Source organism: Poromitra crassiceps (genome assembly GCF_964638095.1).
Source record: "Poromitra crassiceps genome assembly, chromosome: 1".
Lineage (NCBI taxonomy): Eukaryota > Metazoa > Chordata > Actinopteri > Beryciformes > Melamphaidae > Poromitra > Poromitra crassiceps.
In genome coordinates this window covers 368,475-385,643 of record NC_139623.1, presented here as the reverse complement: position 1 = coordinate 385,643, position 17,169 = coordinate 368,475, and the positions used below count along the sequence as shown (strand labels likewise).

Sequence of the window (17,169 nt, the reverse complement as noted above, 5' to 3'; positions counted from 1 at the left end):
ACAAGTCATGCACATCAGCTAGATAACCGCTAGCTATGCTAGATGCGTTTAAGATGCAGCATAGACTCGGGCGTTTTGAATGGATGGACTTGTTATTGCTAGCTTAGCATAGTAAGTTAAAGACGAAATATAATCAACTGTTACTACTACCAGTTATTAAAATATGTCGCTATTCTGTATCATGGTTGATGGCAAGTTAGCACTTAGGTATTGATCAAAATGACGATGTCGAACGGCTTTATGCTAATAGTGCTACACATTGATGTCATCAAACAGCAGCCATGGCATATGGTTACATAGTGAATTGTCATCAAACAACAGCCATGGCATAATGGTATTTTACATAGTGATTTATCATCAAACAGCAGCCATGGCATCATGATATTGTTACATAGTGATTTATCATCAAACAGCAGCCATGGCATCATGATATTGTTACATAGTGATTTATCATCAAACAGCAGCCATGGCATCATGATATTGTTACATAGTGATTTATCATCAAACAACAGCCATGGCATCATGATATTGTTACATAGTGATTTATCATCAAACAACAGCCATGGCATCATGATATTGTTACATAGTGATTTATCATCAAACAACAGCCATGGCATCATGATATTGTTACATAGTGATTTATCATCAAACAGCAGCCATGGCATCATGATATTGTTACATAGTGATTTATCATCAAACAGCAGCCATGGCATCATGATATTGTTACATAGTGATTTATCATCAAACAGCAGCCATGGCATCATGATATTTTACATAGTGATTTATCATCAAACAGCAGCCATGGCATCATGATATGGTTACATAGTGATTTATCATCAAACAACAGCCATGGCATCATGATATTGTTACATAGTGATTTATCATCAAACAACAGCCATGGCATCATGATATTGTTACATAGTGATTTATCATCAAACAACAGCCATGGCATCATGATATTGTTACATAGTGATTTATCATCAAACAGCAGCCATGGCATCATGATATTTTACATAGTGATTTATCATCAAACAGCAGCCATGGCATCATGATATGGTTACATAGTGATTTATCATCAAACAACAGCCATGGCATCATGATATTGTTACATAGTGATTTATCATCAAACAACAGCCATGGCATCATGATATTGTTACATAGTGATTTATCATCAAACAGCAGCCATGGCATCATGATATTGTTACATAGTGATTTATCATCAAACAACAGCCATGGCATCATGATATTGTTACATAGTGATTTATCATCAAACAACAGCCATGGCATCATGATATTTTACATAGTGATTTATCATCAAACAACAGCCATGGCATCATGATATTGTTACATAGTGATTTATCATCAAACAACAGCCATGGCATCATGATATTTTACATATTGATTTATCATCAAACAGCAGCCATGGCATCATGATATGGTTACATAGTGATTTATCATCAAACAGCAGCCATGGCATGTCATATTGTTACAGGGTATCCGCAGGGTCTTGAAAAGTCTTGAATTTAGGGAAAATCAAGACCCTTGAAAAGTATTGAAAAGTCTTAGGTGGATTTTAAATTCAAGACCCTTTAAATGTGTTATTTTTTCAATGTGAATAGATGTGTTTTCATGACGTTCATTTACACTGAGTTAAAAGTAATTTGCGTGCTTTTAAAATAAATAATGTAACGTTACATGCATGTGACAGTGTGTCCGTGTGGGTGTGTCGTGGGCGTCCCCCCCTCCTCTCCTTCACTCATTCGGTGCTTGCTTCAACACAACAAACATGGCTGCTGTGAGCGCATGCGGTCTTGTCCGGTCTAGAGAGTGAAATATGGAGTTATTTTGCTTTACGTTACGTTGCTGACAGGGATGGACACTACATAGCCCGTCTGTAAACAATGTTTAAAAGTGCGGAGGCGAACTTGCGAAGGGAGCTGACCAAACGCCGACAAACATCACGACTTCAAAGAGCAACAGGTAGCGAATGTGATCGATGACATAATTATACTCCCTCAAATAGGGGTGGGCGATACGACGATCTTAGATCGTTCACGATCAGAGCGGCTCCACGATCTGCCTTTCCAGACAGATCGTTAGAATCGCGCTACATGCAGTGCACATTCTATCAGTTGCATTTCTATGTCTGAAAGACGCTTCCAAAGTTTTCCTCCCCTCCCCCTTTTCACTTTGCAAAGTGCAGCAGCATGGAGGACGACAACACGGAGGGGCAGTGGTTTCACACACACACACACACACACACACACTTAACCAGGGCTTGCCTTGACACGAAGGACCTCCCATCATCCCGGGGACCTTAAAAATAGCGTCAGGGACGATGAAAATTAATTTGGGGAGGATAGCCTAAACACACGCTCTGCTTGTTACAATGAACGGCGATGAAAATGACACGAACGCAAATGCAACCTTTACAACACGCACACTAAACAAACATGCGGGCACTGGCAGAGAGACAAACAGGCAGATCGAGCGGAACTCATCGCGCAAAAAGTGTCTGAATCTCATCAATGGCTGCTTTATATTTGTGATAGTTTGAGTTTAATTTGCTTCAGTCGGACTTTGGCAGTTATTTTAAATGCGAGGACGCATTGCTCCTAATCTAGCTGCCGGGCTGCCCTCATTCTGCTGCCTCATATTCTCAGGAGAGCACGTTTCAGCTCCACCTTTTATTTTCTCCCCCCCCCCGCCTCTCTCTCACTGCTTAAAGCTCAACTGTGTGTGTGTGTGTGTGTGTGTGTGTGTGTGTGTGCACTCTGTCCCCACGCTCTCTCTGTCTATCGGTCTCTCTCTCCATTAAATTAGCAGATTTACAAATGACAATCACGCAACCGACAGTGGACTCAATCGCAGATAGCCCATATATTCTAGGGATGGGCATTTTAAGCAATTTAAATACTCGAGTACTCTCCTTCTATTATGAACGAGTACTCGAGTACTCTCGCGCGCGGGGGGGGGGGGGGTCTGTGTGATTACTATGGTAATGACGGAGCAGGGGTAATCTGCTGTGTGTGGGGCTGTTCACACATAACGTTTGCATTTTTGCATGGAGAAAGCGTTACCTGGAGCATGTGAGGAGAGGGACTGACTGACTGTGATATTAGGTGAGGTGACGCTAAGCTAACGTTAAGCCTACCTCAGACAGCATCGCCGATGGTTGGATGGATGGCATTAGCGCTTCGGAGCGGACAATATTGTTGTGAAACAAGCGAAGGCTCAATTCCAATACATGTCCATTGTCCAGTATCATCCATTTTACTTTATGATCACTGTTACACTAACGTAAATCCACGGATTACAAGGTCCGGTGTTCTGCCAAAAAGTGAAAACTGACTACTGACCAGTGTGATTAACGTTACAGCTGCAGCTAAATAGTGATCACCATGAAACGATTGTCTCCCAAAAAGCGATTCTTTCTCCACATTTCTTGTGACTAACGTTATATTATGGGAAACGACAGTGTAGTCAGTAACCTACTGCAAAGTTTTGAATGAGTTTTATCGGGCGTGCGCTATGAAGAAGCGTGCATCTGTCTCCTTCGGGAGCATATCTTCAGCCACCATTTTCGGGATGAGCTGGAAAACTTCCGGTTAAAACTTTCAAAATAATGTTACTTAAACAAAAGTAAATAGCTTATTTATGCACGTTGGAGGAGAAAAGGGTATTTCAACGAACGAAGCAGCAAACCTTGTATCAAAATACTCGTTGTGATGTTATATGGCGTGAAACTATGGCTGTAACGCATTACTCAAAATAAATAAGGTTACAACTTACGTTACAATAAGCCTTTTATTTTGAAATCAACAAAGCGGATGACGTACTTGTACATTCTGGCTGACTTGACGCCCGTGCAGTTCATGCTGGCAGATCCACATAACGATGCGTGCGTAGATTTAGACCATTTTTAAAGGGGTGGGGAGTGGGGCGAGTACCCGGACAGCGGAAACGTTACTCGAGTACTGACGTTATGAACGAGTACTCGAGTACCCGAGTACTCGCGCCCATCCCTAATATATTCGTCCCATCGCCCAACCCTACTGTATAAATAATAGTGAACCAAGAGATAGATAGATAGATAATGTTTGCATGCTTGTGAGCATTATTTCTTAACACATGAATTATTGGAAACTCAGTGTAAATGAACGACATGAAAATATTTATAAAACAAATTGTATTTTAAATTTCCATGACTTTTCCAGATTTCTCGTCAAAGTCAATTTTATTGTCAGTCACTACCATATGTACAAGACATACAGCGCATCAAAATTCCGTATCTCACGATCCACGGTGCGCTCAAAATACAGATAGGAGACAAGACATGACATAAAATACGAAGATAAAATAGATGAAAAAAACATACAATAATAATACTAAAATACTACCGTAGGGGTCATAATAAGGTCACTGTAATCACTGTAATAAAAGTCAGATAGTGCAAATAGTGATGGCAGAAAAGTGCAATAAAATGGACAAAGCGACATATAGTTTTGCATAAAGTGACTGGTGCTGAGTGAGGATATGGGTTCAAGTCCAGACTGGGGGCAGAGGGAAGAGAGGGGAGTTGTACAGTGAAAAGTTAACAGTCCAGACTGGGGGCAGAGGGAAGAGAGGGGAGTTGTACAGTGAAAAGTTAACAGTCCAGACTGGGGGCAGAGGGAAGAGAGGGGAGTTGTACAGTGAAAAGTTAACAGTCCAGACTGGGGGCAGAGGGAAGAGAGGGGAGTTGTACAGTGAAAAGTTAACAGTCCTCCAGACTGGGGGCAGAGGGAAGAGAGGGGAGTTGTACAGTGAAAAGTTAACAGTCCAGACTGGGGGCAGAGGGAAGAGAGGGGAGTTGTACAGTGAAAAGTTAACAGTCCTCCAGACTGGGGGCAGAGGGAAGAGAGGGGAGTTGTACAGTGAAAAGTTAACAGTCCAGACTGGGGCCAGAGGGAAGAGAGGGGAGAGAGTTTAACAGCCTGACAGCCTGGTGGACAAAGCTCATGACCATATACGTACCCTGAAATTAGTTTGGTTGTACTTGTACTGTTCAGTAATTTGCAAAATAGTCTTAAAACCAATATGAAAAAGAATCGTGATAAGATCGTGGATCATGATCCTGCCCACCCCTACCCTCAAATAAGTCGTCAAACAATTTTTATTTTGTGACAGCAAACATTTTTCACCGTCAGTTTGACAAGGACATGTACTCAGTACGAGCGACCCTCTGCCAAGTAACGTTATTGAGTCATGACGCTGTTTATTTAATAGGGTGATCTGGTTGTAAAAATAAAACATTTATATCAGAAAGACATTGAAAGCAGTGATTGATAATCAATTAAATCTAATCTTTTTCTGCAAATTGCATCATTGGGAGGTGTGATTCTGGCACTCAATATTACGGGTGGGCAATATATCGATTTTATATCAATATTGTGATATGAGACTGTATATGGCAAGAGTGTCCAAACCTTTTTGAATGGGGGCCAGATTTGATCATGTGAAAATACCTGGGGGTAGCTCTCAGAGTGCACCAGATTGATCCTCAGGGAAACACTGTTGTGTGCATGTGTGAGTGAGTGAGCGAGCATGTTATTGTTATAAATATACTTTTATATATATTTTTAAGTTTAAATAAACCTTGCCTTTGGGTTAGTCACTCAATTTATTCTCTTGAGCTTGATTCCTTCCCAGCCTATCTGAATTCGGTTGTATTGATACAGTGCATAGAAGTTATGACAAACTAACATCGTTTAGTTTTGCAATCTCAAACTCAAAATCTATAGTAAGTGTTAGTTGAAGGTGTGTCGCTGATGTAATCGGTCACAGCTCGAAGTCGCGATGGGGTCTTGAAATTTATTGGAAGGGTCTTGAAAAAGTCTTGAATTTAACCTCAGGATTGCTGCATATATCCTGTGTTACAGTGTTTTGTCATCAAACAGCAGCCATGGCATCATCATATTGTTACAGTGATTTGTCTTTAAACAGTATTCATGGTAGGGATGGGCATATTAAGTAATTTAAATACGGTACTCGAGTACTCTCCTTCCATTATGGACGAGTAATCGAGTACTCCGTGTGTCCGTGTGGAAACACAACACAAGCAGAACCCAAGTTTGCAGTTAATTTCGCATTAGCCATATGTCTGTAAGAATATCTATTACAATAATGACAGAGCACGGGTAGTATTCTGTCTAGGGGCTGTTCACACAACGTTAGCATTTTTGCATGGAAAAAGCGCTGCCTGGAGCACTTATTGTGAGGAAATAAATGTGGACGGACCATGATAGTGATCTGGCGTTTGCTCAGCAGCTGTTGGCCTACCTCAGTAAACTCCGGTGGTTGGATGGTTAACGCTTTGTTCGAGTAGACAATTGTGGAAAAAGTGAAGGTCTATTTCCAATACATGTCGGCTATAATCTCTGGCTCCACAAACGGCATTAACTCGCGGAAGCCTCCCCCCTCCACAAAGCTTAACGGGAGCATATCTCCAGTAGGGATGTTCATTTTGAAAATTTTCCATAATCGATAATCAGGGAAAATTAACGATCAATTATCGATTATCGATCATATTAATACTTTTTTTTTATTTTTATTTTTTAATAATAACAAAATCGATCCAAATTCCACAGGATCGATTCCAATCCTTAACGATCAATTATCGAATTTCGACAATTGATGAACATCCCTAATCTCCAGCCACCATTTTCGTCACGAGCTGGGAAATCTTCTCTGCCCTGATGGCATCACAACGGCGTTTGTTGCTGCTAGCAAACGAGGTAATGCGAGACTGCTTTTCATCTGCCCCTGTTAGGTTAACGTTTCCCTTGTGCTTTACACGCATATGGTTAAGCATCGAACTGGTATGTTTATGATACGCAAGTTACGCATTACATAACCTGCACTGCACAGTCGTGTCGTCCTTTCTGTCGAAATACTTCCAAACGTTGCTCCGCATTTGCGGCAGCATGTTGTCTCTGTCTGTATCGCCAGATTCACCTGTGGTGTCGTGTGCAGAGCTACCATTTTCAGAGAGTTCCCCAAACTTTTGAGTAGCCAGTCAGATTGAAAAAGTAGCCGGATCATGTTCGCGGCGTTTGTTCCAGTGGTCCTTTTCCCAATTAATAAACAAACCTCAAATATGTATCCATGAGTGTGACAATTGAAATAATACAAATAAACATTCTTATAAAGGCCCAATGCTCAATTTAATTATAAATAAAACAATATCCATATTGCAAAACACAAACAGGCAATGTATATTTTTAAGAACAAATAAAATACTAATAACTATGTTTCCCATATTATTTGGAGAGATTGTGGTGGGTAGACCTTCCTTGGACCCTCTTGGGGGGTTCTGGGGGCCATGCCCCCTGTAAGAAAAATGTGTACATTTTAAACTAAAATGCATGTATCTGGTTCACTTTGAGAACCAATTTAAGAGGCTAGATCAGGGGTGGGCAATTATTTTTCATGGGGGGCCACATGAGAAACCCAGATTGTTGCTGGGGGCTGAACAAATATTGTCATGCCGTAACCCAGGAACTTTGATGATAGACAGGACCACAAAAAATGTCCTCGCTACCAGAGGGCCAGATTTTGCTGAGGGTTGGGGGCCAAACGGCGCCGGCACGGAGAAATGTTGGGCATTTGAAGTCAGGTTTAGAGGAATAACTCATTTTAAATTAACAGTTGTGATGTCATTATTCAATCTTAAACACCAATATTTGATCCTTTTCTCACTCACTCCAATAGAGACAGTCCGCATATCTGGGAACGCCCACAAAATGTTAAACGTCTGGCGCGCGAGTGGTATAAAACCGCTCATATATCTCATGGGCTGACTCGCCAAAAGACGGTGCTGCGGCTCTAAACTACATGTTTGGGGGTTCTAGAGCAGAACACAAGACGTCTGCTCAGATGTGCGTTTACTGCAGTGGTTAAATCCCAGATCGTGTCTGCCTGGGCTGGGCTATCAGCTAAATTCTAACTTTGCTGAATGGATAGAACAGGGTTTTTACCCCACCCTGACCCTGTCCCCAGCCAGGCTGAGCCAGCTAACCCAGCGTCTATGACGAGACGTGGCCTCAACCTATGTCACCACTTGCTCTCCCTGCAGGGCTTGAAATTAACTTTTTTGACCACCTGCCAATATGGCTGCTAGAAGTAGGGATGGGCATTTTAAGCAATTTAAATACTAGGGCTGTTCGATAAATCGATTTTGAATCGTAATCGAATTAATTAGTTAGGACGATGTTAAAAAAATGAAAATCGTAAAATTGATTTTTTTTAACTAGGGTAATTACGTTACGGTGGGGCGGCTCTCTGTCATGTACGTGTGCTGCTACAGAGAGCCGCCCCACATGACACTACTCGTCTTTTCTCCCCGCTGTAAAGTCTCTCTGGAGGCTGTGACTACTGCTGGCTACTAGGGATGGGCGCGAGTACTCGGGTACTCGAGCACTCGTTCATAACGTCAGTATTCGAGTAACGTTTCTGCTGTTCGGGTACTCGCCCCACTCCCCACCCCTTTAAAAATGGTATAGAAGATCTACGCACGCATCGTCATGTGGATCTGGCAGCAACCAGCAGCAACTGCATGGCCGGGCGTCAAGCCAGCCAGAATGTACAAGTACATCATCCGCTTTGTTGCTTTCAAAATAAAATGCTTATTGTAACCTTATTTATTTTGAGTAATGCGTTACAGCCACAGTTTCACGCCATATAACATCACAAGTATTTTGATACAAGGTTTGCTGCTTCATTCGTTGAAATACCTTTTCTCCTCCAACGTGCATCAATAAGCTATTTACTTTTGTTCAAGTAACATTATTTTGAAAGTTTTAACCGGAAGTTTTCCAGCTCATCCCGAAAATGGTGGCTGGAGATATTCTGCGGAATGAGAAGCACGCTTCTTCATAGCGCACGCCCGATAAAACTCATTCAAAACGTTGGACTAGTTTACTGACTACACTGTCGTTTCCCATAACGTTAGTCACAAGAAATGTGGAGAAATAATCACTTTTTGGGAGACAATCGCTTCATGGTGATCACTATTTAGCTGCAGCTGTAACGTTAATCACACTGGTCAGTTTTCACTTTTTGGCAGAACACCGGACCTTGTAATCCGTGGATTTACGTTAATGTAACAGTGATCATAAAGTAAAATGGATGATACTGGACAGTAACCTGACATTGCTGGACAATGGACATGGAAATGCCTTCGCTTGTTTCACAACGTGTCTGCTCCAAAGCGCTAATGCCATCCATCCAACCATCAGAGATACTGTCTGAGGTAGGCTTTAGATGTTAGCTTAGCGTCACCCAATATCAGTCAGTTCCTCTCCTGACAAAAAATGCTCCAGGTAGCGCTTTCTCCATGCAAAAATGCAAACGTAATGTGTGAACAGCCCCCCACACAGCAGATTACCCCTGCTTAGTCATTACCATAGTAATCACACACAGACCCCACCCCCCCCCCTGCGCAAGTGCCCGAGCACTCGTTCATAATAGAAGGAGAGTACTCGAGTATTTAAATTGCTTAAAATGCCCATCCCTACTGGCTACTAAAGACGGCAGCAATGAACTTATTTCAACCCCTCCAAAAAGCACAGTGTGTGAGCACTGAGCAGCGTGTTGCACTGCGGGGCAGGCTGTGCAAGATAACGATTACCACAACACACGCACGCGTGCGCACGAACAAAGACATTATCACTGGACGCTGAAATGTTGCATTTAGTTCACATAACAACACGTGAGGCCACCGAGTAACGTTAGGACTCACCTCCAAAAGCGCAAATCCACCAGTGTCAAGTGACTGCAGTTAGCAAGCAACAGCCAGGAAGTTATGCATAGCAAGTTCGGAAGTTGGGTTGTTCTGCCTTCAGAGTAAAAGCGTAATTTGTCACTTATGAAAAAAAGAGCTCTGCAAGGCAACAAATGTTTAGAGAAGTATAATAGTATAAAGAAATCGAAAATCGAGTTTTGAGAGAAAAAATTGTCAATTTAATTTTTAGGCAAAATCGAACAGCCCTATTAAATACTCGAGTACCCCTCCTTCTATTATGAACGAGTACTCGAGTACTTAAATGGTAAATGGTAAATGGCCTGCATTTATATAGCGCTTTTATCCAAAGCGCTTTACAATCAGTAGATAGTCTACATTAGGGCTGCACGATATTGGAAAAAACTGACATTGCGATATTCCCTGCCCCTGCGATATATATTGCGATATGAAAAAATACCGATTTTCACCAGATTACCAGAATAGCTCTATTTTAAAGAAAAGAATACTTCTAGAATGATTGGGATGATTTTGTAGAGGAGTCCATCTGATTTTGGAGGGGAAATTAGGTATTTTAATGTTTCTCAACCACTGGGCTGTCGCCTATACTGTAGGCCTCAGAGCGTCATCTATCAGGGTGCATACACATTTTGACCAATGGATTTCCATGACTTAGGCTACATACATGAAAAAGTGAGTAAGTTATGACATTCTACTTTAAAATGTCACTAGCCTACACTTCACTTAGTGTAATGCAGCCTTTAAAACCAGGGAAAGACAACATGTATGCTGTATCACCATATTACCATATCCAACATCTAAGACCATATAGTCTCATATCACAATATTGATATACAATTGATATATTGCCCACCCCTAATATTGAGTGCCAGAATCTACCTCCCAATGATGCTATTTGCAGAAAAACATTAGATTTCATTGATTATAATCACTGCTTTCAACTTCTTTCGTTCTTCTAACGTTTCAATAAATCAACAATGAAACACCCCTGCCACTTTACACACTTGGTCTGACCCCCCGGAAACCCCCTCCAGAAACGACCAAGTGGTACACTCCGCATCTGCGGAGTTCCGGTTTTTGAGCGCAAGGCTGGCAGTACAGAGAGACGAGGATTCACATGCAGCCGACCGGTGACAAACAATTCATTCGTGAAAAGTAATAAATATACATTTAATTGCCCAGATATGTCTCTTCTCTTTTTATTTTCACTGACATGTTTTGTGTAAATAAGTCGCTATGTATGATTAACTCTACCGTAACGTTACTGCTATCATGTGATGCAACATCAGAGACTTGAAGGGGAGAGACAGCCACAGTGATAACACGGACAACTTCTCAGTAATCAGCCTTCGTGTCATAAGTTGCGGTCTTGCTTTTTGGTGTTTCAAGAGTAAATATCTCCACTCCACGGACATGTTGAGTTACAGCAGCCAGCCTGCTGTATGCGAGTGCGCTGCAAACTGTGGACAAGTCCGCCTCCACAACCACATCGTTTACAGACGGGCTACTGTCAGCAACGCAACATAAGCAAAAGATAATTCAATTTAGGTCTCTGTGCATGTTTGTTGTGTTGAAGCTAAGCACTAAATGAGTGAGTACAGTAGCGGGGCGTCTCTCTCCTTTGAGAGAGCCTGCATTTCACTCAGTAGGCTACCCCTAAAGTGAGAGTTTATCAAGCAACATGACAAGTTAATTTGCTTTTGACATCGCACGTCCTGCGATGTGACTATCACGCATGCGCACATCGCAATGTCGATGTGTAAACGATATATCGTGCAGCCCTAGTCTACATTCACCCATTCATACACCGATGGCGGCAGGCTGCCACGCAGGGTGCCTACACACCATCGGGAGCAAGGAGGGTTAAGTGTCTTGCTCAAGGACACAGCGACAGCAGCTGGGAGGGAGCGGGGATCGAACCGCCAACCCTTGCGTCATTGGCCGACCCGCTCTACCTCCTGAGCTAAAGCCGCCCCGGTACAATGAGTACTTGTGCGGGGGGGGGGGGGGTCTGTGTGATTACTATGGTAATGACGGAGCAGGGGTAATCTGCTGTGTGTGGGGCTGTTCACACATAACGTTTGCATTTTTGCATGGAGAAAGCGTTACCTGGAGCATGTGAGGAGAGGGACTGACTGACTGATATTAGGTGAGGTGACGCTAAGCTAACATCTAAAGCCTACCTCAGACAGCATCTCCGATGGTTGGATGGATGGCATTAGCGCTTCGGAGCGGACAATATTGTAAGCGAAGGCTCAATTCCAATACATGTCCATTGTCCAGTATCATCCATTTTACTTTATGATCACTGTTACACTAACGTAAATCCACGGATTACAAGGTCCGGTGTTCTGCCAAAAAGTGAAAACTGACCACTGACCAGTGTGATTAACGTTACAGCTGCAGCTAAATAGTGATCACCATGAAACGATTGTCTCCCAAAAAGCGATTCTTTCTCCACATTTCTTGTGACTAACGTTATGGGAAACGACAGTGTAGTCAGTAAACTACTGCAAAGTTTTGAATGAGTTTTATCGGGCGTGCGCTATGAAGAAGCGTGCATCTGTCTCCTTCGGGAGCATATCTTCAGCCACCATTTTCGGGATGAGCTGGAAAACTTTCCGGTTAAAACTTTCAAAATAATGTTACTTAAACAAAAGTAAATAACTTATTTATGCACGTTGGAGGAGAAAAGGGTATTTCAACGAACGAAGCAGCAGTGATGTTCGTGATGTTATATAGCGTGAAACTATGGCTGTAACGCATTACTCAAAATAAATAAGGTTACAACTTACGTTACAATAAGCCTTTTATTTTGAAATCAACAAAGCAGATGACGTACTTGTACATTCTGGCTGACTTGACGCCCGTTCAGTACATTCTGCCAGATCCACATAACGATGCATGCGTAGATTTAGAGCATTTCTTAAGGGGTGGGGAGTGGGGCGAGTACCCGAACAGCGGAAACGTTACTCGAGTACTGACGTTATGAACGAGTACTCGAGTACCCGAGTACTCGCGCCCATCCCTAATTTATACATAGTGATTTGTCATCAAACAGCAGCCATGTCATCATGATATTGTTTTGGTCTGTTAGAATGGCGCAGCAGCAGCAGACGGTGCGGTTTCGCGGCCCTGCGCCTGTGCAGACCCCGGTGCTCCGTGGGCCACCCCCTCTCCTCAGGCCTCCGCCCCCTCCTTTCGGGATGATGCGGGGACCCCCACCGCGACCCCCGTTTGGACGGCCACCGTTTGACCCCAACATGCCGCCTATCCCTCCGCCAGGAGGCATGCCGCCCCCCATCGGACCTCCCCACCTACAGGTGACTGTTCTCCAATCGTGCCTGCATGAAAGGAATGTTTGTATCCATAGTACTGTGTCAGTTTGTATCCACAGTACTGTGTCAGTTTGTATCCATAGTACTGTGTCAGTTTGTATCCATAGTACTGTGTCAGTTTGTATCCATAGTACTGTGTCAGTTTGTATCCATAGTACTGTGTCAGTTTGTATCCATAGTACTGTGTCAGTTTGTATCCATAGTACTGTGCCAGTTTGTATCCATAGTACTGTGTCAGTTTGTATCCATAGTACTGTGTCAGTTTGTATCCATAGTACTGTGTCAGTTTGTATCCATAGTACTGTGTCAGTTTGTATCCACAGTACTGTGTCAGTTTGTATCCACAGTACTGTGTCAGTTTGTATCCATAGTACTGTGTCAGTTTGTATCCATAGTACTGTGTCAGTTTGTATCCATAGTACTGTGTCAGTTTGTATCCACAGTACTGTGTCAGTTTGTATCCATAGTACTGTGTCAGTTTGTATCCACAGTACTGTGTCAGTTTGTATCCACAGTACTGTGTCAGTTTGTATCCATAGTACTGTGTCAGTTTGTATCCATAGTACTGTGTCAGTTTGTATCCATAGTACTGTGTCAGTTTGTATCCACAGTACTGTGTCAGTTTGTATCCATAGTACTGTGTCAGTTTGTATCCATAGTACTGTGTCAGTTTGTATCCATAGTACTGTGTCAGTTTGTATCCACAGTACTGTGTCAGTTTGTATCCATAGTACTGTGTCAGTTTGTATCCACAGTACTGTGTCAGTTTGTATCCATAGTACTGTGTCAGTTTGTATCCATAGTACTGTAGGGCTGAGTTCTCTAGCTGTGTCAGCAACTGTCACCATCTTATATTTTGACCAAAGTTGGTATTAAAAAGACAAAAGGCGCTTACTGAGGTATGAGCATCTGTTCAAACACATTTCTGTGCTAACTTCATCTTAACGGTACTAGGGCTGGCACGGATCACGGCTAATCCGTGACCCGTACGGCTCAGCCCCCGCGGTTCGGAACGTGGGTTTTCTGATCCGTGCCAGCCCTAAACACTACCATTTCTCTATGTTCTTGGCACAAAATCTGTCCAGGCAGTCACATAAATTAGGGATGCACCGATTGATCGGCACATGACCGGAAATGGCTGATTTTCAGCTGGTCGGCCTCAACCGGTGACCTGCGCTGGTCAGTCCACATGGCTGATTCTGTGCGCCGGTCGGCTCCCCCATTTTTTGTTTGGTCAATTACATGCACAATGCACGTGTGTGAGACGTGTGGGCTGCAGCCAAAAGGAAGCGCACGCCAGCATATCCTCAGTGTTAGGAAGTTTGTGTGAAGTTTGCTGGATCTTAGGTGAGAGCTCGCGAGGGGTGATCGGTTAGAACCACAGAGATGTCTTCAGGCAGTTTATTTGAGATATCAGGCAGAAATGTCAGGCAGAAGCAACATACAGAGTAGCTAGCAGATAGATAGCTTACAGATTGCAGAGACAGAGTGAGGAGGCGGCTACCTCTCAGTACTGGCCTGTTGGATTTCAACTGTGTGAGGTCGGCCGGGAAGCAGTCGTGCTGCACTCGTTGAAGGAGGGAAGTCTCGGCCTTCCTATAGTCCTCAGCTGTTAGCGCCTCGCCGGCCGCCCCGTGCAGCGCCTGCACGGTATCCTCGATGAGGGCACCGAAGGTCGTAAACTCAGCCGGCATGGGGGGAACCGAAGTGAGGCCACAGTAGGTTGGCTTCCTCAACTCTTCGCTATGATCCGAGGTTGTGTGGAGCTGGGGTGGCTCTGGCCAGTGATCTGGGCTGAGAAGGAGGAAGGGGGGTCGGCCACCCCAACGGCTACTGGTGGTGAGTGTGCGGAAAGGGGCTTTCCCCACGTAATGTCGTCTGCTGGGTTCTGGGCGGTGTCCACGTAGCGCCAGTCGTTGTCCGCCGTGAGCTCCTGGATTTCCGTCACTCTAGTGCCTACAAACACTTTGTAGCGGCATGATTCTGACTGCAGCCAGGTGAGGACGCTGGTTGAGTCGGTCCATAATACAGTCCGCTGGATGGGGAGTGTCAACTCCGTCTTGAGTACCTTGGCTACTTGCGCTCCTGTCAAGGCGGCACACAGCTCTCGACGTGGGATGGACTGTTGTTTCTTTGGAGCAAGGGGGCAGGGGGGACGGGTGAAGGCTATGGCGCGCGCACTGCCGGCCCGGGCTAGGCTTGTCATGACCATGGTAACAAGTCCTACCTGACGTCACTAGAACTATTGCTCTCGCACAAATTGGCACAAATCCATGTCCTCTCGTCTACGAGACTTCATGGGGGGGGGGGGGGGGGGGGGTTCATGGGGGTAACATTAAAACACCTTCACCTATTTATTTGAAGCTTAGCCCATGTTTAATATGACCATCCAAGATTGTAACAACATATATATGATACAAAATTAAGAAATGCATAATATGGCCCCTTTAAGAAACAAACAAGGGGTTTCAATAACACAGATCAAAGTAAACTAAAACTGGAGTTTAGCTTCAGAGTAGGCCAAAGCCAAAAAGGTACTAACTAAAGGATTAAATCTTACCGAACAAAATAAGAAGAAAACCAAAAGACATCAGCTTACCTCCCTAACTACTAAAACAGGAGAAAAAGGGGGTTAAACATAAATGGCAGCCTACTCCTACAGCTCCAGCAAATCATAATCTAACAAAGAAAAGAACGAAGATCCAGTGTGGCTGGTTGGGATCTGAGGAGAATGGGCAACCCATTCTCACTCCGAGCGCGTAGCATATTGACGCTTTGTCACGTCCCTTGTGCATTGCTTGTTACTAACACGGTACCCTTGAGCGACCCATGAAACGACTTGGGTGGCCCGGCTGGAGCTAACCTCTCCCAGCCCCCATGCCTAAACCTAACCTCCCCCAGACCCTAACCTCTCCCACCCCCATGCCTAAACCTAACCTCCCCCAGACCCTAACCCTAAACCTAACCTCTCCCACCCCCACGCCTAAACCTAACCTCCCCCAGACCCTAACCCTAAACCTAACCTCTCCCACCCCCCACGCCTAAACCTAACCTCCCCCAGACCCTATCGGGGGAGCAGTTGCCATGAGCGTCAAAGATGACTTCCATGGGTTTACATTGGAGTTTAGTCGGAAAGCCCAAGTCGCTTCATGGGTCGCTCAAGGGTACCGTGTTAGTAACAAGCGACGCACAAGGGACAAAGCGTCAATATGCTACGTGCTCGGAGTGAGAACGTGACTCGGACAATCAGGGGAGGGAAACACAAGAAATTAATGAAAATCAAACTAACATACACCCAAAATACGACAGCAGTCGCAACAGGTCCACTGCTGGAACTGCTACCTCCGTGACCTGACCCCGGATAAGCGGTTGAAGATCATTATTATCTCTTCTCATTCTGAGTTACTTTGGTTAAGAGCATCAGCTGAATGTGTCAAATGTAAATGTCTCAGAGAAGCTGGCTAATCTCTCCTCTAGTAGAGATGTGATCCACAGCTTAATAAGCCAAGAGTGTGCTTTTGAATTTATATTGATCAGTAGCGCAGGCAGAGCCTGGGGGCAAACAGAGGAGCAGACGCTATAGTCCTTGCTAGCATGACACCAGTAACTTTGACCTCTTTGAACTACAGAGAAAGCAGAATCACGGTGTGATGTGAGTAACCCTGGATATCACAGACTTCTGTCATTTGTAAAACTCAATGCTTGTCTCTTGCTGTTGCTGCAGAGACCCCCGTTCCTCCCGCCTCCCATTGGGAATCTGCCCCCCCCTCCAGGGATGCTGTTTCCTCCCGGGATGCCCCCAGTTCCTGCATCTGGAACGCCTGCCGTCAACCCCACAGAGGAGATCTGGGTCGAGAACAAAACTCCAGAGGGAAAGGTGAGGTAGCAGTCCCATGTACATATTGACTGAAGGGGCAGATGTGCATGGGTAAAATCAAACAATTGACCTCCCCTGGTAATACTAAGGCCGTCAGGACGGGGCTTATGACTGCACATTATGTGTAGATGCAGGCTCATTGTATTTCACAT

At 44.1% G+C, this 17,169-nt stretch overlaps 1 protein-coding gene across 1 annotated transcript in view; it reads left to right on the top strand.

Annotated features, from left to right (window-relative positions):
• Positions 1–17,169, top strand: part of tcerg1b (transcription elongation regulator 1b (CA150)) — an 80,646-nt gene that overhangs the window by 406 nt on the left and 63,071 nt on the right. Inside the window, exons 2-3 of the mRNA XM_083646602.1 lie at positions 12,900–13,125; positions 16,865–17,017. Coding sequence (XP_083502728.1) covers positions 12,900–13,125; positions 16,865–17,017 — 379 coding nt within the window. The remainder of the gene's footprint in view (positions 1–12,899; positions 13,126–16,864; positions 17,018–17,169) is intronic.